Source organism: Branchiostoma belcheri, unplaced genomic scaffold (assembly GCF_001625305.1).
Source record: "Branchiostoma belcheri isolate BF01 breed outbred unplaced genomic scaffold, Haploidv18h27 scaffold18, whole genome shotgun sequence".
Classification (NCBI taxonomy): Eukaryota; Metazoa; Chordata; class Leptocardii; order Amphioxiformes; family Branchiostomatidae; genus Branchiostoma; species Branchiostoma belcheri.
In genome coordinates, this window is record NW_017803268.1 from 1,230,148 (window position 1) to 1,250,797 (window position 20,650).

Consider the following 20,650-nt stretch of genomic DNA (forward strand, 5'->3'; position numbering starts at 1 on the left):
GTAAATTTAATATATGTATCTAGGTCAGATGCGTCTGGGCATTACGAAGCACCCACTAGATTTCTTTCATGTTGATTTCTTTGAAGTCGACCAAAACATCTCAAAGACGTCACGTTCTCTTTGCCAATTACTATTTTCTTTGAAACCATCTTTATGCTTACGGCATTTATTAGGTTGAATATTTTATCAAAAATGCCTTGAAGTGGTCATATATTTTTGCATTGAGCAACACCGTTAAAACAAACAACAAAAGAAAGTCAGAACATAGAAGTTTCCAACGGATGGATAAAGCAATGACGTGCACCCAAAATTATGAACATTTACTGTATATATCTCTCTATATATATATTTATCGTACATCGTGTACATAGATGTACATAGTTTACCATGTCGAAGTAAATGCCTTAGAAAGAGGTTCATTTAACTTCATACCTGTCATCATGTATACATAACGTAAGAAAAAAAAACTATTTATGAATATTTTCTGAATACGACGTTACTCCTTGATACAGTGATCCATTTGTATATAATGTATGGATGAAGTATGTATCATATCTGTGTGAGGGCAGGCCCCGTTGAGTAACGTCGTCATAGTTAATGCGAGATAATGTGCTTCAGCTCAAGCAGTGAAAAATACGCCTTGGCGTAAGGTGTAATTTAGATGGCTGGTAGGAGGTTTGAAAACCCTACACCTGGTGGAGGTATCAATCATATACGCTACGTGCTTCTTCTTGACATCTTTAAACTATCAATCAAAACTCTTACTTAGGCAAAACTTTTTCAGCCATTTCCTATTCTGCCTACTTGCCAAAGGGATTATAAAACCCCTGTCACACATTCAGAACCTTCCCCCGAGCACCAACCATCGAACCAAGGTTGGAAAAGCCTCACACCTTATGGAGGTATCAATCATATACACTACCTGCTTCTTCTTACCATCTTTAAACTATCCATCAACCTCTTACTTAGGCATAACATGTTCAACCATCTGCCTGCCTGCCAAAGGGATTTCAACCCTTGTCACAAATTCAACTTTCAGAACTTCCCCCGACCACCAACCAACCAAGGTTGGCTGAAGTTCGGTAGCAGTTTGTAATAGTAATTTACATTAACAACATACCATTTTTTCAACCATTTCCTATTCTGCCTACCTGCCAAAGGGATTATAAGACCCCTGTCACACATTCAGAACCTTCCCCCGACCACCAACCAACGAACCAAGGTTGGAAAGCCTCACACTCTGTGGAGGTATCAATCATAAACACTACATGCTTCTTCTCACCATCTTAAATCCATCAACCTCTTACTTAGGCATAACATTTTCAACCATGTGCCTGCCTACCAAAGGAATTAAGCCCCTGTCACACATCCAACTTTCAGAACTTCCCCCGACCATCAACCAAGGTTTGCTGAAGTTCGGGAGCAGTATGACCAGGTTAAGAATACTTCTGCCCGTCGAAATCGAATCAATTTGGAGTTAAATTTGAGTCAAAATTGACACATTCGGCTGACCTCACTGAACACCAGCCAAACACAACCGACCATGCTACAACAATGGTTGGGGAGAGGAGGGGACATCTAATCTCCAAGCAATATCCAAGGCAGTATCCATTGGCCTTCATACTGTCTTGCCTGCGTGGAATCTTTTTGGAGATTAGGGATTTCGGCAGTATTCGGGAGGCTAGATTTGCTATTATAATAGTCTATGTGTGACATTGATTGGCCGACTATGGTGTCATCTGCCCGAAGAAATCTGCTTGGAGTTTGGGCATATGTGTGTGGCAAAACGCTTATTTTTCAAACAGAGCTAGAAATGGCTGTAATTTGCATAACGACATATGGGAAGCGTTGGTTGAATAGTGACGTAACAATAATGTCATTTTAGAAATAATTTAGATATTTAGATAATTGTCTTACGTCAGTTCCTACTGTGTTTACTTGTCAATACATGTTGTTAATTATCATCATAATTATTGTTTACAACGTCGGATTCACTTTGATCTTCTGTGTATTTTCACATTACTGCTATATATATCCTGGAGTAATTATTGTTGTTGTCCCGTATGAAAATTAATTGCCTGTGCTTTTGTTTTGAAGACATTTATGCAGCGGTATATTAAAGCTGTTCTTTGTAATCAATTAATCTACATAGAAAAATAAATATATATAGTTATGTTCTGCAACAATCGTTGCTTATGTGGTCTTGAATTGACATAACTAATAGTGATTCATATATTATTCGTAATACTTGTGAGTGTTTCGCGTGCTTTTCTTGAAAATGTATTAGTTTTGTATATGGTGACAGAAACTAGGGACCATGAAGACTCTTGAAGCGTTTGTAAAATAATAAATTGTACTTGAGCTGTATACATAGCTATATAGCTTAATCATACATGTACGTACGCATACGCTGTTTAAGTGCGCCTTTAGTCGTTAGATTTAATTAATATATACTTATTTCTAACCTTGGATTTGTGGAGGTATTTATCATAGACCGAATGAAATTGTTTAATAGAGCGCAATCTAGATCTGTTAAGACAAGGGAGGCAGGTCCCTTCTTTGAGTGAAGAACTCCCGCTTATAATGATGGTGATAATAATAATAATAATAAAGATTTTCATTGATAATTGTTTTAACAATTATCTGTGAAAATCTATTGATTTATAGATTTGATGTGTAAAGAATGAACTGTACTGTAAATCGACATAGTGATGCACAGTTTCAATAAACGTTTTGTTTAAGGGTGACAAACGTGTATTTTTGTGTGGTACATCCATGCTGTGAATTGTGAGTCAAAGGGTAAGGCGGCTTGTCCTTAAATAACATGCCAGGATGTGAGTTGACTTCGTCCCCCTTTGAAGCCATCCGTTACAATGCTTCAATAGGCCATACGCGTGAATTGATCGCACGACATGAACTGTATGCTTTTCAATTCATTCGTCCTTGTTACAGTGTCAGCAACCTGTTGTAAAGCAATTATGAGAGCATCACACGAGCACTTTGTAAGCGGTAAAACGTTAGCCAGACGGAGGTAACTTCCACCCCGCCATATGCTACATATGCATTATACAGTCGGCATGTTCAGCAGGGGATTATCAAGCAGTGGTAGCAGATGGTAGAAGGTAAAATAGTATATCGGGCAAAGCCATTATGAAGGTACTCATCCGAAGACGGTTATTGGTCTTTTCAAGTATTTAACCTTCTTGGTCTTTTTGTTGCCGTTATACAAAATGAAATGGCAAAGTAAGAACGTACGTATCTGAAGCTTCGGTATAGCATTAGAAGTACTGTAAGTCTAGAGGGAGATTCACAGAAGAGGCCTGTAGCTAGAAAATGAGAAACGTAGCCCACACTGTAATACTTTGGCCATAAAATCATACTTTGATGTCTCCTGATCATTTAAGGTATGGTGCTGTACTGTCACTAGGATATAATTGAAAATAGTGGTCCTATGATCCTTTATGCAAATTCATGCAAATTAGGCAAATATACCTCACAGCCAATCACAGACCGTGCTATGATGCTGGCCTCACCCACAGTTATGAGGTCATTTATTTGCCCAAGTCGCAGTTACGGCAAGAGTCGAGTCAAGCATCCCCGGACTCAAGTCACACCGACCTCACAAAGGTAATGTCATTAAATCCTTATCAATATCTTCATAAGTAATTCATATCATTTAAATCATGTGAATTATGTAATTGTGTTATGGAGTTCCATATAAGGTTTGTAAGTTGAAAAAATGTAACCTTGAATCAAATCATAAGTGAAACTTCCAGTCTTGATTTAGCCGCCATATTGTGTCACTGTGACGGGCTGAAGTTTTAGATATAAAATGAACAGAAAGAACTGGGACGGGGGACGTTACGTACTTTTAAAACTTTTCAAGCATTTCTATACATCTACCACTCTCTATATCTGTGTCTGAAAATACTCAACAAGAACCCCTTTAGTGTTAACAAGTAACATCTGGGATGTTAATATCTCCGGGCTTTTTATTGTATATTTTCATATATTGTTTGTTATGTATAGTTGATGGTGTTAAATTTAAGTGTTAGATTTAGCTTTATATGTGTGGTTAACACAGGTTAATATTTTCATCTGCAGCTTTTAACATGTACCCACGAAATTCTATTTAATCTGTCGCAAGGAACTCGTAGTGAAACAGGAACGTTTAAATCAGACGTTAAATTAATGGATAATCAGTTTCTTCCCTGTTTACCACTAAGTAAAGGTCTGGTATAGCGTATATCAAAGCTATCAGCGTTAAACGTCGTTTACGGAACGATTATATGGCTCGACAAAAAAACAGTGAATGTCGTATGAACAAATAAAGTTGTTCTGCTTTTCTTGAACTTCTCTCTTTCAACATTTTGTGTGTTCCTTTTTTTATACTTCCCATTTGGTTCTTTTCTTAGAGACTTGGTTAAATGTAATTATATCAATTAATTGCATATTAATTCATAGTCTCAAAGCCTTTGACGCACCAATGATCCTACAAGTTGTATCCAGGCACAGTCAGACGCTACCATGGCGGACGCCGGAGCCTCTTACCCTCCCCCAGCTTACACTGACAAGGGTGGTGAGCAGCAGCCGCAACAGGCAGAGGTATGGCTTCCAATCGCAACAGTACGGACAGTACCCCCCTCAACAGGGACACAACCCCCCTCAACAGAGGCAGTACCCTCTCAGGTGAAGTACACCCCACAAGGGCAGTCCCCAGGGAAAGGGGGATACGTGCAGATGGAAACTACTACCGTGGCCATGACAGAGGTAAGAACGAATCCACATTATGATGAAAAGACAAATTTCGTGAACAAGGCTGACAGTCAGCAGGAATTTTAGTAAGTCCCAATTCACTTATAAGTATTGGAACATAATGTATTATAACAACCCAGACTTTCATGCTAAGATGAAACATTTTTTGATTTTGTAGCAAGCGACCATGAGGGAGGTGCAGAGCCGGACCCGGGTTGATGACTACATGTGCCTGTCGATCTTCACCCTCCTGTGCTGCTGCCTGCCGCTCGGCATCGCGGCCTTCGCCAAGTCCTGCGATGTAAGGCCACAGTGCACAGTATCTATGAAACCCGTAGTCAAAAGAAGTCCGGGCACAACAGTAGTGCGGCACAGATTCTTTCGTGCAGGAAAGCTTTGCTGAATTGTAGAGGAACGCATTGGGTTTAAAACCGTATAATTTGAGTTAATTATCGGCTGGGGTCGATTCACACCTGGATCCTGTTACGACCTAGTACTGTGCGTCGTCTGCACCCCCCCCCCCGGCAAAGCGTCATTGAAAAGTGTTTTTATGGGAAAACGCGCCGGCAAACTTGGGCTGATTTTCACATATTTTGAAGGTAGTTCCCTAACCCTAAACATACACGTGTATTACCTGCTACCGTAAGGAAATTTTATGGGCAGGGGGGCAGGTCATCTCATACCGCTGCCACCAGTGTAATGCATGCAGCATGGTCTTTGTCTGGTCCTTCTGAGACGTTAAAGTGCGTACGCGTGTATCTTTTAACACACATTTAATCACTCGTAAAGGTACACGCCAGCGAAGAACATTTTTAATGTCAAATAACAGATTTTAGCGCACATTTAGTGATAAACATACAGATTTAATGATAAACAGATTTCCACAGTAGGGATAACATGTATACGGTCATGGTAATAGCGCGGAGAAACTAGTGGAATATAGGTTATAACAGTATGCAATCCGTATGTAAATTAGTGTATTTTTTTTTACCTTATTTGTTTGTTGTTGAACTAACTGTTTATCTGCTGGTATTTCAGACGCAGGACGCTAACAATGCAGGGGACATCAACAGGGCCCAGGCCGCGTCCAACAGCGCCAAACGGCTCAACTACTGTGCGCTGGGCCTGGGCATCGTCTTCTGGGTCATCGGAGTCGTTTGGGAAGTTCAGGCCTTCTCAGTCTAAAAATCGTCTGGTAGCTAGGAATTACTGGTTCACTGTACACTGTAGGTAGGCGTGACTGGTTCACTGTCCACTGTAGCGAGGTATTACTGGTTAACTGTAAACTGAGGCTATGTGTTAATGGTTCACTTTGCACTGAAGCTAGGTGTTACTGGTTCACTGTACACTGTACACTGACGCTAGGACAGGCTGCTTATTAGGCTAGGTGTTACTGTTGGCTTCGTCTTAGATGCATGCTGTTCACGAGCGGATTGAGCCGTTAGATCTGATTGTTCATTTATTTCTAACTTTACATTTGTGGACGTATTCACCATAGACCGAAATAAATTGTCAATAGAGCGCACTCTATTAAGACAGGCCTCTTCTTTAAGTAAAGAATACGTGGATGATGATGGTAACCACTTCGTGGTGTAGTGAAGCCATAATCAGAAACGTAGCCCATACTGTACATGCTTTGGCTCAGCCATAAAATCATACCTTGATGTCTCCTGATCACTTTAAGGTATGATGTGGTCAGGTCGACCAGATGGGACAGAGCGGCTCCATGACCATTGTATACAAATTTACGCAAATTAGGCAAATATACCTTAGATATGTGACGAAACATGAAAACAGATAAAATGACAAAGTCGAGTCTAGCATCACTTACCCGGACCCAAGTCACATCGACCTGCCAAGGTAATGTCATCTAATTTCATATCAATATCTTCATTATAAGTATTTCATATCATTTATATCATTTGAATTATGTCAGTGGAGTCCAAAAACGATTGTGAGTTAGAAAAGAAATTACCTTGAATCAAATCATAAGTGATTTAGCCACCATATTGTGTTACTGTGACGGGTAAAAGTTTTAGATATAAAATGAACATAAAGAACTGGGACGGGGACGTTACGTACTTTTAAAACTTTTAAAGCATTTCTATACATCTACCACTCTCTGTATCTTTGTCTGAAAATGGTCAACAGGTAACCTTTTTTTTAGTGTAAACAAGTAAAATATGAGATTTTAATACCTCCGGGCTTTTTATTGTATATTTTCATATCTCGTTTGTTATGTATAGTTGATGGTGTTAAATTTTAAGTGTTAGATTTAGGTGCGGTTAACACAGGTTAGCATTTTCATCTGCAGCTTGTAACATGTACCCACGAACTTATGAAATTCTATTTAATCTGCCGCAAGGAACTCGTAGTGAAACCGGAACCGTTAAATCAGACGTTAAAATAATGGATATTATCAGTTTCCCTGTAAAGGTGTGGTATAGCGTATATCAAAGCTATCAGCGTTAAACGTCGTTTACGGAACGATCATATGGCTCGACAAAAAACAGTGAATTTCGTATGAACAAATAAAGTTGTTCTGCTTTTCTTGCACTTCTCCCATACGTATAACCTTTCTGCCTCCCAGGACGGTATTTAACATTTGTGTGTTCCTTTTTACTTCCCATTTGGTTCTTTTCTTAGAGACTTGGTTAAATAAATTATTTCAATTAATTACATATTAATTGATAGTCTCAAAGCCTTTGACGTACCAATGATCCTACAAGTTGTATCCAAGCACAGTCAAACGCTACCATGGCGGACGCCGGAGCTTTTTACCCTCCCCCAGCTTACACGGACAAGAGTGGTGAGCAGCAGCCGCAACAGGCAGAGGTATGGCTTCCAACCGCAGCAGTAAGGACAGTACCCCCCTCAACAGGGACAGTACCCCCCTCAACAGAGGCAGTACCCCCCTCAACAGGGGCAGTACCCTCTCAGGTGAAGTACACCCCACAAGGGCAGTCCCCAGGGAAAGGGGGATACGTGCAGATGGAAACTACTACCGTGGCCATGACAGAGGTAAGAACGAATCGAACAATTTTTTTGTTACCATGAGGACAGACGTCTGGTCCATGTCATTGACTTTTTGAACGGAAGAAGAGGAAGAGACCGAGCAAGAACAATATCTTTTCCTTCGGTGAACATAAAACACATTATCATCAAAAGGCAAATTTCGTGAACAAGGCTAACAGCAGAAATTTTAGTAAGTCCCAATTCACTTATAAGTGTTGGAACATAATGTATTATAACATATTATAACATATGGACTTTAATGCTAAGATGAAACATTTTTGATTTTGTAGCAGCCGACAACGATGGTGGTGCACACCCGGGCTAATGACTACATGTGCCTGTCGCTCTTCACCCTCCTGTGCTTCTTCCCGCCGCTCGGCATCGCTGCCTGCGTCAGGTCCTGCCAGGTAAGGTCACGGTGCACAGTATCTATGGGCGAACCCTGTAGTCAAAAGTAGTCCGGGCACAACAGTAGTGCGGCACAGATTCTTTCGTGCATGCAGGATAGCGAGGTGAAAACTATGTTGAATTGTAGAGGAATGCATTGGGTTCAAGACCGTATAATTTGAATTATCTTCTGGGGTCAATTCGCACCTGGATCCTATTACGACCTAGCTAGTGTATTTCGTACCTTGTTTGTTTGTTTGTTTGTTGTGGAACTAATTGTTTATCTGATTGTATTTCAGACGCAGGACGCTAACAATGCTGGAGACATCAACAGGGCCCAGGCCGCGTCCTACAGCGCCAAACACCTGAACTACTGGGCGCTGCGCGTGGGCATCGTCTTATGGGTCTATGCAGTCCTTTGGACCATTCTGTCCTTCTCAGTCAAAAAATCGGCTGGTATACCGTAGCTAGGTATCACTGGTTCACTGTACACTGTACGTAGGCGTGACTGGTTCACTGTGCACTGTAGCGAGGTATTACTGGTTCAATGTAAACTGAGGCTATATGTGTTACTGGTTCACTTTGCACTGAAGCTAGTTGTTACTGGTTCACTGTACACTGAAGCTAGGTGTTACTGGTTCACCTTACACTGTACACTGAAGCTAGGGCAGACTAGGCCAGGTCTTACTGTTGGCTTCATCTTAGATGCACGGTGTTCACGTGCGGATTGGGCCGTTAGATTTAATTGTTCATTTATTTCTAACTTTTAGATTTGTGGAAGTATTCATCATAGACCGAAATAAATTGTCAATAGAGCGTTACGTTATCTATTAAGACAGGCCCCTTCTTTAAGTGAAGAACGCCCGTGGATGATGATGGTAAGAATAAAATTGGTGATTTTCACAGATGGACTCAGTGGTACATCTATGTTGTGTGACATAGGTCTAAAGTAAAAGCGACTTGTTTTAGAGAACGTTAAATGCCAGAATCGGTCTTTATATAATCTCTTTATATTCCTTCTTCCCGCCCTTCTCGCCCTTCCTCCATCTTCCCCCTTTCTTATGTTTCCTTTTCATATGGCTTCCTTCCTCCCATATTTCCCAGAACAACGCCCAGTAGACTATGAACTGACAAACATATGCATGACCGCTAGTGACCCCAGCAGCCAACATCAAGAGTCACGAAAACAAGTGTGTCCTACACCAGATGAGACAAGCAACCTGATTGGTCAGACAACACTGAGCTCTTCAAACGCTTAAATCACGAGAAAAAGACAAGGGCAACATGATTTTAAGAGGAAAAAGTAAAGTCTAATCTCAAATTAGACTCGAGCCTGCTGTCTTAATTTTCACAATTTCTGTTGATGTCAGTGTGTTTCCAGCTTTTAAACAAAAACTGGTAAGATGTCATGTTTTGGAATCTCTACCTCCTTAATTGCACTTATTTCCAATGGAGTATTGTTGATTCAAATTACTTTGTAAAGATATGACCAAAAAAATTCACTTTTTGTATCGTCCTAATGCTGCATAATGAAGAAGCTCACAGCCAATCACAGACCGTGTTGTTGTCGCTGGCCGCACCCTAAGCACTGACGTCATTTATTTGCCCTTCCCGCGGTTACGGACTGAGAGTCGAGTCAAGCATCACGAGACTTACCCGGTCACACCGACCTTACAACTTACAAGGTACATCTGATTTCATACTAATATCTACTTTAAGTATTCCATATTACTTAAATCATTTGAACCATGCATATTGAGTTGTATATACGGATCGTGAATTGGCAAAATCTAACCTTAAATCAAATCATAGGTGGAACATCCAGTTAATTTAGCCGCCATATTGTGACACTGTGACGGACAAACGATTTAGACATAAAATGGACATAAAGAACGAGGGGGGGTATGCTTCGAACTTTCAAAACTTTTTAAAAACACTTTTGTACAGCTACTACTCTCTGTACTTGTGTCTAAAATGGTCAATATGAACCTTTTTATCGTTAAAAACAGAAAAAATACGCAGCAGATTTGCCCTTGATAAGAGGGTAATCGTAAAACACCAACTGTTCATGTATTTATGTTTATGTCCTACCTATATATACACACCACCAAATGTAAGCTAACAGACCTCTTGTCTTGAGACACTTTTGAAAACAATTAGTTAAAAGATTTACTGCATTTTTTTTAACAGTTTACTTGATTTGTTTGCTATAAAATGTGCCCGCAGTCGGGCTAAAGCAGCACGTAGCTCAGGTCATTTTGAGGTCATACTGCGAACAAACAGCAGTGTTCACCAATTATTAACCACAGAGTAAAGGTGTGACGTGCTTATATAGCAAAGTAAGGTCGCTCCAGAGAGCACTAAGCACACAATTTGACAACAGTATAGTTAAAACATTGAACGGGATACAAACCCATTCTTTTGTGTGTTTCTTGGTGTATGTAAGATACAATGTACTACGTACAATGTCGTGCTGCATACGTAGGTACAAAAACGCCCCAGGTCATTATATTGCACGTATGGGCGCGTCTGTCAAGTTCTCCTATTTACCACAGTAAATATAATATGTACATATATAATACCAGCTCAGAAAAGAAGAAGAAATAGTCATGCCTTCAAGTACCAGAGTTATCAACCAAGGATTGAGGTGTTCAAAAACTCATTCTTTCCTAGAACTATCGCAGAGTGGAACTCGCTGTCACCAAGTACATTAGGGACATTATCACAACATCGGTGGCATGTCAGGACTCGAACTCGGGATCTCTTGGTTCAAACTCGAATACTCTGCCGTTGCGCAACGCGATCTCGCGATAAATTTGTGAATCCTACAATTTGTATCCATGCACAGTCAGACGCTACCATGGCGGACGCCGGAGCCTCTTACCCTCCCCCAGCTTACACTGACAAGGGTGGTGAGCAGCAGCCGCAACAGCCGCAACAGCAGGGGTATGGCTTCCAGCCGCAGCAGTACGGACAGTACCCCCCTCAACAGGGACAGTACCCCCCACAACAGGGCCAGTACCTAGCGCAAGCGGGGTACCCGGCGCAAGGGGGGTACGTGCACATGGGGACTACCGTGGCCGTGACAGGGGTAAGAACGAATCCAACTGTTTGATGATGTTGTTAACTAACAGTGATGCTAACTTATCTTTAACAGGCCTAGCTATATGACCTCCTTACAGAAGACTTAAAACAATAAAGGTAACATTTGCGAAGCAAATAAATACATACTGTTTAAATTAACCTGGTAACAAACTCGGTTTTGCTACATAATGTAACCCAACACCACAGTTTGTCTGCTACAGCACCAGTTACCATGGTGACAGACGTCTGGTCCAGGTCATTGACTTTCTTTGTTTGGAACGGAAGAAAAAGAAGAAACCCAGCAATAGTAATATGTTTTCCTTCGGCAAAGGGAAGCATAAAACACATGCATTCGTGACGAAAGGTTCAAAATTCCGTGAACAAGGCTGATGGAGTTAGTTGAAAATTCATGACCGTTCATGCTAAGAAAATTCATGAACTTTCATGCCAATGAACTTTCATGCTAAGAAAAACATTTTTTTGATTCTGTAGCAGCCGACCATGATGATGGTGCAGAGCCGGGCTAATGACTACATGGGGCTGTCCATCTTCACTCTCTTGTGCTGCTGCCTGCCGCTCGGCATCGCGGCCATCGTCAGCTCCTGCGAGGTAAGGAAACGTCATGGGGGAGGGGGGCAAGTCATCCCACACCGCTGCCACCAGTGTAATGTAGTAGGGTTTTCGTCTGCTCCTTCTGAGATTTTACATTTCGTGCGCGTCAATCCTACCATGAAATTCTACAAGTATCTTTGAGCACACATTTGATCATTCGTAAAGGTACACGCCAGCGAAGACATGGAACGTTTGAGCATCTTTAAGGTGTGCATAAATGCAGATTTAGTGATGAACATAGATATAGATTTATATAATTTATATATGTTTATCTGTTTACAAACAATAGTGATAACATGTATACGATCTTACCTTATTTGTTTGTTTGTTTAATTGAGTGTTAATATGTTTTCGTATCAGAGGCAGGACGCTAACAATGCTGGGGCATCAACAGAGCCCAGACAGCGTCCGTCCGTTTTGTTTGTTCGTTCTTTAGATTGAGTGTTTATCTATTTGTTTATCAGACGCAGGACGCAAACAATGCTGGAGACATCAACAGGGCCCAGTCCGCGTCAAACCGCGCCAAACTGCTCAACTACTGGGCGCTGGGCCTTGGCATCTTCTTCTGGGTCATCGGGGTCATCCTCATCATCCTGTACTTCGTCTTGTTCGCCTCCATATGGTGGGGCTGAAGGTCAAACATGACCGGTTGTCGCCTTCGTAATTTGGTATCCAGTCTATCGTGGTTGGGACAGGCTGTCTTCGGGGCTCTAATAGCTTTCCCGGTAGGAGTGTTACGCCTGTAGGAGCTTTGCTAGTAGAGATTGGCACGCCGGGAGTTGATTTGCCCCACCATAGATAGACAGGATAGTCAAGGTGAAGGTCACATATGACAAATATCAAAGTTCTGTATTCACAACCATTTGTTCACATTCAAGAGCCGACGTTTCAACGATGACATGTCTGGGTCATTGCCTTAAAGAAGATTAAGGCAATAATCACTGGTTTCACTGTGCACTGAATCTAGGTTTTTCTGGTTCACTGTGCACTGAAGCTTGGCGTTACTGATTCGCTGTGTTCTGGCACTAGATGTTACTGGTTCACTGTCCTTTGAAGCTAGGTGCTACTGATTCACTGTCCTTTGAAGCTAGGTGTTACTGGTTCACTGTGAACTGAGGCAAGGTGTAACTGGTATACTGTGAACTGAGGCTAAGTGTAACTGGTTCACTGTGCACTGAAGCTAGGTATTACAGGTTCACTGTGCACTTAAGCTAGGTATTACAGGTTCACTGTGCACTTAAGCTGGTTCATTGTGAACTGATGCTAGGTGTAACTGGTTCATTGTGAACTGAGGCTAGGTGTAACTGGTTCATTGTGAACTGAGGCTAGGTGTAACTGGTTCATTGTGAACTGAGGCTAGGTGTAACTGAAGCTTGAGTGCACGGTTCACCAGTCAAAAGATGACAGACGGTCATCAAAGAGTTGGCTCTTGTAAACAAATAGTTGCGAATAGACAAGTTTGATACCAAATCATTCACCAACCTGATGATTTTTATCCGAATGATATATGCTCCCAATCTATAGGGCAATGTCTGTTTCAAACACACGTATCGTGTGCTACATGAGTGCCTTATTAGAATGTTTGACTTTGATTAAATTTTTAGATTTACACACGGTTTTCCTAGCATTGCACATTAGTTCACGAATATAGAACATCTCAAGCGATTATCAAAGCATTTTGTCTGTCAAAAGCTGGAAGATGTCCTTGAAAAGGAGAAATATAAAACAAAAATGTTCACAATGTTCTAATTTACACTAAAAAAATCTAATTTCTTTATAACATAGACGTTCCTTTTCCTCTACCAAATGTATGAACCTATCTCTGTGTTGTTTCTAAATTTGCTAACGAAAGGGAATTGGATGTAACTTTTGCTATTTGGATGTAACGCAAGAGAACAATGATATTTTACTGTAGGATAACAGTCTATAATGGCAATCTACAGGTTGTATATATAATCATAATATAATACAGAACAAATAAAAAGACGAATTAGAAAGCTTACGAGTACGGAATATCGTTACCTGGATACCATAAGGAAATCTCTACTGCCACACGAAGTCAAGTGTGTAGGAAGATCAATACATCTTTGTGACGCCTTTGGAGTTATATCCTAAATATCATTAAGAAGGCTATTTTAGACCCGACACGTGCCGTATGTACGCAACAGTCTGATGAAGTTAGGCGGCTTAAATAAAAGATAGGCACCCGCCATCGTGACATCTCAAAAGCTGCTACGCTGATGACAAAAGATTACATTACGAAAGGTTGTGGGGGGAAAGAACCTTCAAGGGGGGGGCGGGGTTGTGTCAGAATTGGAAGTCTTATTTTACACTAGTAGTACTAATCTGGTGCGTTACGCCGAAGGGCGGTTATACAGATACAGATATGTACAAAGCGGTCAATTGCTGGGTAAAATTTATAAATGAAATGTAAAATCAACCCAATTTAGTCTTGTTAAAGACTACAAAGTTTATTGCTTAATAAAGATACCCTACAAGATACCCTAACAGCATTTTAGTATCTACGTAGCAGCTTTAACTAATTAAATCAAATAGAAACTAAAACGGTAACACTTGCAAAGCAAATACATAATGTTTACCTTCACATGGTCTAGCCTAACAAACCATTGTCCATTCTTACTCAAACACATTCATATATAACATACATGTATGGTAACCAGCCCTTCTGAGCTGTCCTACTCCATAATGTAACTCAATACCACAGAGTGTCTCTTACAGCACCAGTTACCATGGTGACAGACGTCCAAGCTCGAATGCTATGGTTATGAAGGATATGAAGACGTTACATCGATTACATTTCGCAAGAAACGGATTGGAAAAGAAAATTAGAATGTATGTCCCTTCTCAGATAAAGTCGAAGTGGTAATGGAAACATACGCCATCCATCAACTATTGGGAACGGTTTTCGCCCAGACCTTTCAGCGCAGCGAGTTCTCAACGGATTTTAGATACGGCAACCAGCAGATCCAAGGTCAGTGACCTGGAAGAATCGCCGAGTCAGCTTTTCTTCCTCACTGATCCACCTCCCAGAGAAACGACGGCGATACCCAACAGTAAGGAAGATAAAGAGCTCAAAGGTCTAAGAATCCAATTTCCCTGTCAATCCCTCTTAAAGTGTAGCATCCGAGTAGCAGCAGACAATTTTGTAAGAGGCTCGAGGCCGCCTTTGACACCCACGAGAGTTAAGGCCGATTAATGGGTCAAAGAATCATTCAAAAGATGGACGGATTATTATAGGTGGCGGCAGGTACAATCGGTATGCATCTTATGGCAATCAAAAGATGCTGTTTTACAGTCTCTGGCAGACTCTCTTGGGATCTGTACAAAGAAGGGGATCGCCATATTCAAGCGCTGCAAAACGCCTTTGGGGATCGTAAACCGGCAACTCTCGACCTACTTAGCCTAAAGATCAAGCTGGCGTTTACACTATGTAGGAGCATGTAAGGCCGTGTAACAGATGTAGCGTGCACGTCGTATAGCTAGTTCAATTTTTACACATAGTAAACATTACATGATGTGATCATTGTAAAAACACCCAGGCCATGATCAACAGTTACAGTTGCCTGAATGATTGGTAAGCTCGAGAATTACAGAGTTGAGGCCCAATAACTAGTTACGACGTACCACTACGTCGCAAAACTCTGCAATATCATCATCTTCCAACAAGTTTTATTTTTAATCTATTTTCTGTTAGTTATTTGTCTTGAAATATTAGAGGCCAACTGTAAAATCCGCGGCCATGTTTTCTTACCACCTTAAAGGTACTCATATACATGCAGCTTTTAGGGCTTGAAAACCAGATTCATTAAATTCAATGTTTCAGTCACTATTACAATAGCATTCTTGGAGCAAATAAACAAAATATGGCGGAAAACGGTATCCTGGGCTGATCTTTGGGGTACAACCCAGAAATAAAGGACTCATCTTGGGGTTAGTTTCTGCGGTTTTTTTAACCACCCAAAGTATGAAATACTGATGCAAATGTGCTAATGAGGGGCACTATGTGTCATTATCATACAGATTTGCTTATATTCAGAATATTTCGAGTTTGCCGCCCTAAAATTGTATTGGTTGTCTTAAACGAGTCGATATCCTATATGCCCTATCATCCTGTCATATCACATATTGTTATTTTAGTCACGTACTATCAACTAATATAATGACAATAGTTTATTGACCCCGGTGGTACATCCTTATTTTGATAGATCTGTGCAACAGTTGGACTGATTGTATTGAAAAGCGGAGACGGTAGGTGAATCAAAATTGTTTGATCTTTCTAATAACACATCTATCTACGTCAGTGCGCGCTTATATCAAATCTTTGCTATAATAGAATCATAAGATGATGTTTTACGTGTAAAGCTTAGGCCCTGGCACACATAGCCAAATATGGATCTCGAATATTGCACACCCCCCCCCACTCCCGCCTATAGTTAGAAGTAAGTTGGGAGCAAGGTCTACATCTGGCTGGCTGGTGTTCGGCTGTGCCTGCCGAATGTTTTAAAACATTTCATCTGGTGTGGATGGGAGGTTCAGCTATGGTTAGGGGGAAGGTCAGCAGTAGTAAACGGAGTCAAATTTGACTCAAAGTTAACTGAAATTCTATTCGATTCGTATAGAAAGACGAGTTTGGCCTAAATCTGACCAGACAGCTCCAGAACATCAGCCAACCTTGGTTATTAGTTGGGGGTCGGGGGCCATTTGTATCCAGTCCCATTATTGCAGAATTTAAAACAAAGACACTATGAATATTTATTGACAAAACAATGACATCCCGGACGTAGAGAGATTGTGGCAAGCTGTTTACCACCATTGGTTAAGATAACATTTATGCTAACATATCACGTAGTAATTTTTTAGCATAAAAGAAAGGTCCACCACATCAGAGACGCATTGGTTTCACAAAACCTGTACAATTTTTCTGGGTCCATGATTCATATATAGAGATAGAGATGGCGACTGAAAATCCACTTTACCCCCCTCCCCCTTACACTGTCGACAATCGAGAACAACACCAAGGCTATGGGTTCCACCCGTATTACACCCAACAACCTCCGTACAACCAACATTACCAACACCCAGCTAACATGCATCCGTACGGACAACCAACCACTGTAGTGGAGATTTTGGTAATTTCTTTTTTTTTCTTTTTTTTTTAAGTTCAACATTTAGGCAATGTACATACATGTAGAGATGTGGTTGGTTAAGATTTAAAAAGAGGGGCTGGGTGCCACATAGCCTAGGTACAATCCCATTTGCTACGGGCCTCGCTCCTTGCAGTCACTGGAAAAAACGAATGGGAGCCAGGCTAGATATCACATATATGGATTGCCCTAAAGCCGATCTTCTAAGGTACAAAATGTATTTATAGCACATTGGATTAATCATTATGTATATTGGGATTAGATCTGAATATACCAAGTTTGTTTTTTTCATCTATAACGTAAGCGTAGTGTAAGAGGTTGCATCGCAATGTGTTTAATTGTTGACAAGGACTCCAGGAAGAGAAGTATACAAAGATTTGTGTACATACAAGATTTTGAATTACTGATGGAGAGTTTAGATAACTAAATCAACAAACAAAAATCCTATTCCCCTCTAAATTAGGTGATGCCAAAGGACTATTTTGGCCTGTCAATATTCACCCTTCTTTGTTGCTGTTTGCCTGTCGGCGTCGCCGCTTTGATATTTTCTTACGAGGTAAGAGTCGTTTCCATGACAACGCATGGATGTGATCCCACCGCTGCCACCAGTGTAGTGATTGTGGCGCATTGCCAACTTTCAATTGTCAAATGAAGCGCTGTTGTTTTGTCTTAGACGAAGATACATGTATGAATGAAATCTGTACACTTCCAGTAATCATTCACTTGTCTATCCTTCTACATACGCACATAGGCATCCAGTGCGATTTCAGAGCAGCAAAACTGGAAATATTCTGAATAAGGCAATCTTTATGATATTGACACATACTGCTTCACATTAGCACATTTCAATCAGTATTTCAACCTTTGGGTTTTTATAACTGCAGAAACAAACTCCAAGATGAGGCCTTTATCTTATGGGTGGTACCCAAAAATCACCCAAGGGCCCTTTCAGTAACCATTTTCCGTCAGAATTTTGGGTATTTTTTCTCCATGAGGGTCAATATACATTGGGATAGTGTGGTTTCAACTCAGTATGTAGATAAATGGCTAGAATAACTTGGCTTTAAAAAATCGTGTTTCCACGCCTTAAAAACTGCACTGGATGCCTTTAACAGCTATTGCCCTCCTTAATAATTTCACAATGAACAGCCTCCGGTTTTATCGCAGTAACGTTACATCTACATGGGCTAATATCGTAAACTATAGGTAAAAATGATGCAGGAAATGCGTGGCAGCCTTCAAGGATCCATTGGGGATTAACGGGGACCCAATTCTGCAGAATTCTGGGAACTGGAGCCAAATTTCTGGGAACAATTATGAAGAATTGGGTTAAGGGGTCCCCGATGGCCGCTACATGTACATATTTATATCTTTCGTGCATGCAATTTTTAGTGAAGCGTTATAGTACACGTGTAGGGTTGTAGTTAGGGGGGGGGGTAAGACCCCAAAAGTAGCGAAGAAAGGTACATTGTATACGCACATGTATAATGACAAAAACTATATCATACTAAGGCTATGCTAGAATTCTTTTTTTCTTTTCTATTTTTTTTTCTTTTTTTTTCATTCAGTATTTTTTTTTATAATTTTTTGTATGAAACTGCACAGTGAGGGTAACACTTTTTTCCAATTTTCTTCTCGTCAGGTACAGAGTGCGAACGCCATCGGAGACGTTACGCGGGCGCTGAAGGCGTCTAACCGCGCTAAGGTCCTGAACTACGTGGCGCTGGGACTGGGCGCTTTCTGCTGGCTGCTGTTATCTAACCGTTAAACCTGACCAAGTTCAAGCTCCTAGAAACTCCTTTATAATCCCAAAATGCATAGTTCTAACAGCACTAATACTAAACTAGAAAAGTAACATTTGATAAGTAAATGCATAACGTTCACCTTCACACGGTCTAGCCTAACAAACTATTGTTCATTCATACTTAAACACATTTATGTATGTGTAAAATATTCATTCATATATACCAGTATTCATCCAGCTGTCCTGTAACATACTAGAGTAATGTAACCCAACTCCACGGGGTGTCTTCTACAGTACCAGTTACCACGGTGACAGACGTCTGGTCCAGGCCATTGACCTTATTTGTTTGGAAATGATGATAAGGGCTTGTTTGTAACGTTACATATCATAGTACAGTCACAGTGACAGACGACATATTGTCTTAGAGTTATTCAAAGCTCACTTAAAATAAAGCCAGGTATTCGCGTGCAACTACATGTACAGTCAGAAGCTGAGGGCGTAAACGTATTCATATATTCATTCTCAAACTGAGAGAATATATAAACAAGACACCCACGAGAAAAACAACGGACTGACATCTAAGCAGGGGAGAGAAACAAAGGATTAAAGGGATTAATGTGGACGTGTGAAGGTTATCAAGTCAGAAAAGTAAATACATAATGAATGAGACAATGTTTTAACCACATTCGCGTTGTTTTGTCTACCAATGGTAGAAATAGTAACTACTAGTGTAGTATTCTATAGGGACCGACTTATAGGTAAAGTTTTACCTGGCAGTCCTACTGAGCATTGACCTTTCTTTCAGACAGTCCATAACCGTGAATGTATTTCCAGTCGGCCTTTCTGGTACCTACCGTCCCGTAGTAACAAACTAATTGAAGCCAATCCCATACAATTAAAAATCATCGGCTTTCGATAACTGGGAAACACCCCCAGCACCACAGAGAACCCAAGGAGCTCCCGGATGTAAATTTGTAGGTAAATTTGTCGGGCTAAGGGAAGGGTAGCCTGGATGCCAGACCCATAACACGCTAGCTAGGCCCAGGGTTATATAGCCAGCGTGCCAGTGAATCAGGGTCTAACTGAGGGGGCTGTGGTATAATTTCATTTGGGGCATGTTGGACCTGGAGCGGAGGAACTGGCCTGTGTAGGCCCTGGAAACAGTCTGGCACCCAGGCTAGCATGTTGGACCTGGAGCAGAGGAACTGGCCTGTGTAGACCCTGGAAACAGTCTGGCACCCAGGCTAGCATGTTGGCTCTTGAGCCAAGGGACTGTCCTGTGTAGGCCCTGGAAACGGCCTGGCCAAGGGTAGGGGGCACCTCTAGTCATAGATTCCAAGAGCGCGTAAAGCATTTTCCTCAAACGAATGATTTGTTGTCACAGTACGACATAGCTTTCTATTAATCTAGATTTAACGCCGATTTAACCAAATTATTTCTCTGACGAATTATTCTGTTTTCAGTTTGTTAATCAAACTATCTCCCCAAGGAAGATGCCAGCGTTTGATAAGAGAATAATTAATCATGAAAATTTTAATAGAGAAGAGGGTAGTGACGTAGGAAACGGTGGCCTTGCTTTTGACGTAGATTGATAGTTGCACCTATGGAGTAATTGAAAGCACTAAAATAACGTACGAAAATTGATTAATACTTCAAGCTTTGATGCGCCCCGGAGTAAAAATCGTGTGTATCAGGATTAATGTCAGTCAACATACATGTTATAGTGAATATTCTCAAGATAAGGATTATTAATATCATGTTCAAACATTTGAGACTTTTTGCAATTAAGAATAATTTTGCTGGGGTGTCGGTTGTAGTGATATTAATCACAAACAAGCAGAAACTGGGGGAATTAATGGTGATACAAATTAATGCAATGTTAATACCT

General features: G+C 40.9%; 4 protein-coding genes across 5 annotated transcripts; all 4 read left to right on the top strand.

Annotated features, from left to right (window-relative positions):
• The first annotated feature begins 4,527 nt into the window (after positions 1-4,527).
• Positions 4,528-7,252, top strand: LOC109467296 (synapse differentiation-inducing gene protein 1-like). The gene is made up of 3 exons (XM_019765240.1): positions 4,528-4,770; positions 4,934-5,056; positions 5,794-7,252. The coding sequence occupies exons 1-3, from the start codon at positions 4,528-4,530 to the stop codon at positions 5,938-5,940; spliced, it is 513 nt and encodes a 170-aa protein (XP_019620799.1). The 3' UTR covers positions 5,941-7,252.
• Positions 7,253-7,512: 260 nt separating this feature from the next.
• On the top strand, positions 7,513-9,011 carry LOC109467297 (synapse differentiation-inducing gene protein 1-like). Its single transcript, XM_019765241.1, has 3 exons — positions 7,513-7,776; positions 8,061-8,177; positions 8,457-9,011. The coding sequence occupies exons 1-3, from the start codon at positions 7,513-7,515 to the stop codon at positions 8,622-8,624; spliced, it is 549 nt and encodes a 182-aa protein (XP_019620800.1). The 3' UTR covers positions 8,625-9,011.
• An 811-nt stretch (positions 9,012-9,822) lies between these two features.
• LOC109467382 (protein SPEC3-like) lies at positions 9,823-12,646 on the top strand. Of its 2 annotated transcripts, none has more exons than XM_019765323.1 (4): positions 9,823-9,833; positions 11,004-11,248; positions 11,734-11,850; positions 12,318-12,646. In XM_019765323.1, the coding sequence occupies exons 2-4, from the start codon at positions 11,018-11,020 to the stop codon at positions 12,483-12,485; spliced, it is 516 nt and encodes a 171-aa protein (XP_019620882.1). In that variant the 5' UTR covers positions 9,823-9,833; positions 11,004-11,017; the 3' UTR covers positions 12,486-12,646. The 2 variants fall into 2 exon arrangements, with proteins under 2 accessions (XP_019620882.1, XP_019620883.1); XM_019765324.1 differs by having other exon boundaries at positions 11,008-11,248.
• A 3,443-nt stretch (positions 12,647-16,089) lies between these two features.
• LOC109467383 lies at positions 16,090-19,376 on the top strand. Its single transcript, XM_019765325.1, has 4 exons — positions 16,090-16,122; positions 16,825-17,003; positions 17,482-17,574; positions 18,661-19,376. Exons 2-4 carry the CDS (start codon positions 16,827-16,829, stop codon positions 18,784-18,786), a joined length of 396 nt encoding a protein of 131 aa, XP_019620884.1. The 5' UTR covers positions 16,090-16,122; positions 16,825-16,826; the 3' UTR covers positions 18,787-19,376.
• Positions 19,377-20,650: the final 1,274 nt, after the last annotated feature.

Excerpts from the sequence above, each read along its gene's own strand:
- LOC109467297 (XM_019765241.1), top strand. The coding sequence starts at position 7,513 with ATGGCGGACGCCGGAGCTTTTTACCCTCCCCCAGCTTACACGGACAAG. Across the intron at positions 7,777-8,060 it reads CTACCGTGGCCATGACAGAG|CAGCCGACAACGATGGTGGT; the intron begins GTAAGAACGAAT and ends TTGATTTTGTAG. Across the intron at positions 8,178-8,456 it reads CCTGCGTCAGGTCCTGCCAG|ACGCAGGACGCTAACAATGC; the intron begins GTAAGGTCACGG and ends ATTGTATTTCAG.
- LOC109467383 (XM_019765325.1), top strand. The coding sequence starts at position 16,827 with ATGGCGACTGAAAATCCACTTTACCCCCCTCCCCCTTACACTGTCGAC. Across the intron at positions 17,004-17,481 it reads CCACTGTAGTGGAGATTTTG|GTGATGCCAAAGGACTATTT; the intron begins GTAATTTCTTTT and ends CCTCTAAATTAG. Across the intron at positions 17,575-18,660 it reads CTTTGATATTTTCTTACGAG|GTACAGAGTGCGAACGCCAT; the intron begins GTAAGAGTCGTT and ends TCTTCTCGTCAG.
- LOC109467382 (XM_019765323.1), top strand. The coding sequence starts at position 11,018 with ATGGCGGACGCCGGAGCCTCTTACCCTCCCCCAGCTTACACTGACAAG. Across the intron at positions 11,249-11,733 it reads CTACCGTGGCCGTGACAGGG|CAGCCGACCATGATGATGGT; the intron begins GTAAGAACGAAT and ends TTGATTCTGTAG. Across the intron at positions 11,851-12,317 it reads CCATCGTCAGCTCCTGCGAG|ACGCAGGACGCAAACAATGC; the intron begins GTAAGGAAACGT and ends TTTGTTTATCAG.
- LOC109467296 (XM_019765240.1), top strand. The coding sequence starts at position 4,528 with ATGGCGGACGCCGGAGCCTCTTACCCTCCCCCAGCTTACACTGACAAG. Across the intron at positions 4,771-4,933 it reads CTACCGTGGCCATGACAGAG|CAAGCGACCATGAGGGAGGT; the intron begins GTAAGAACGAAT and ends TTGATTTTGTAG. Across the intron at positions 5,057-5,793 it reads CCTTCGCCAAGTCCTGCGAT|ACGCAGGACGCTAACAATGC; the intron begins GTAAGGCCACAG and ends CTGGTATTTCAG.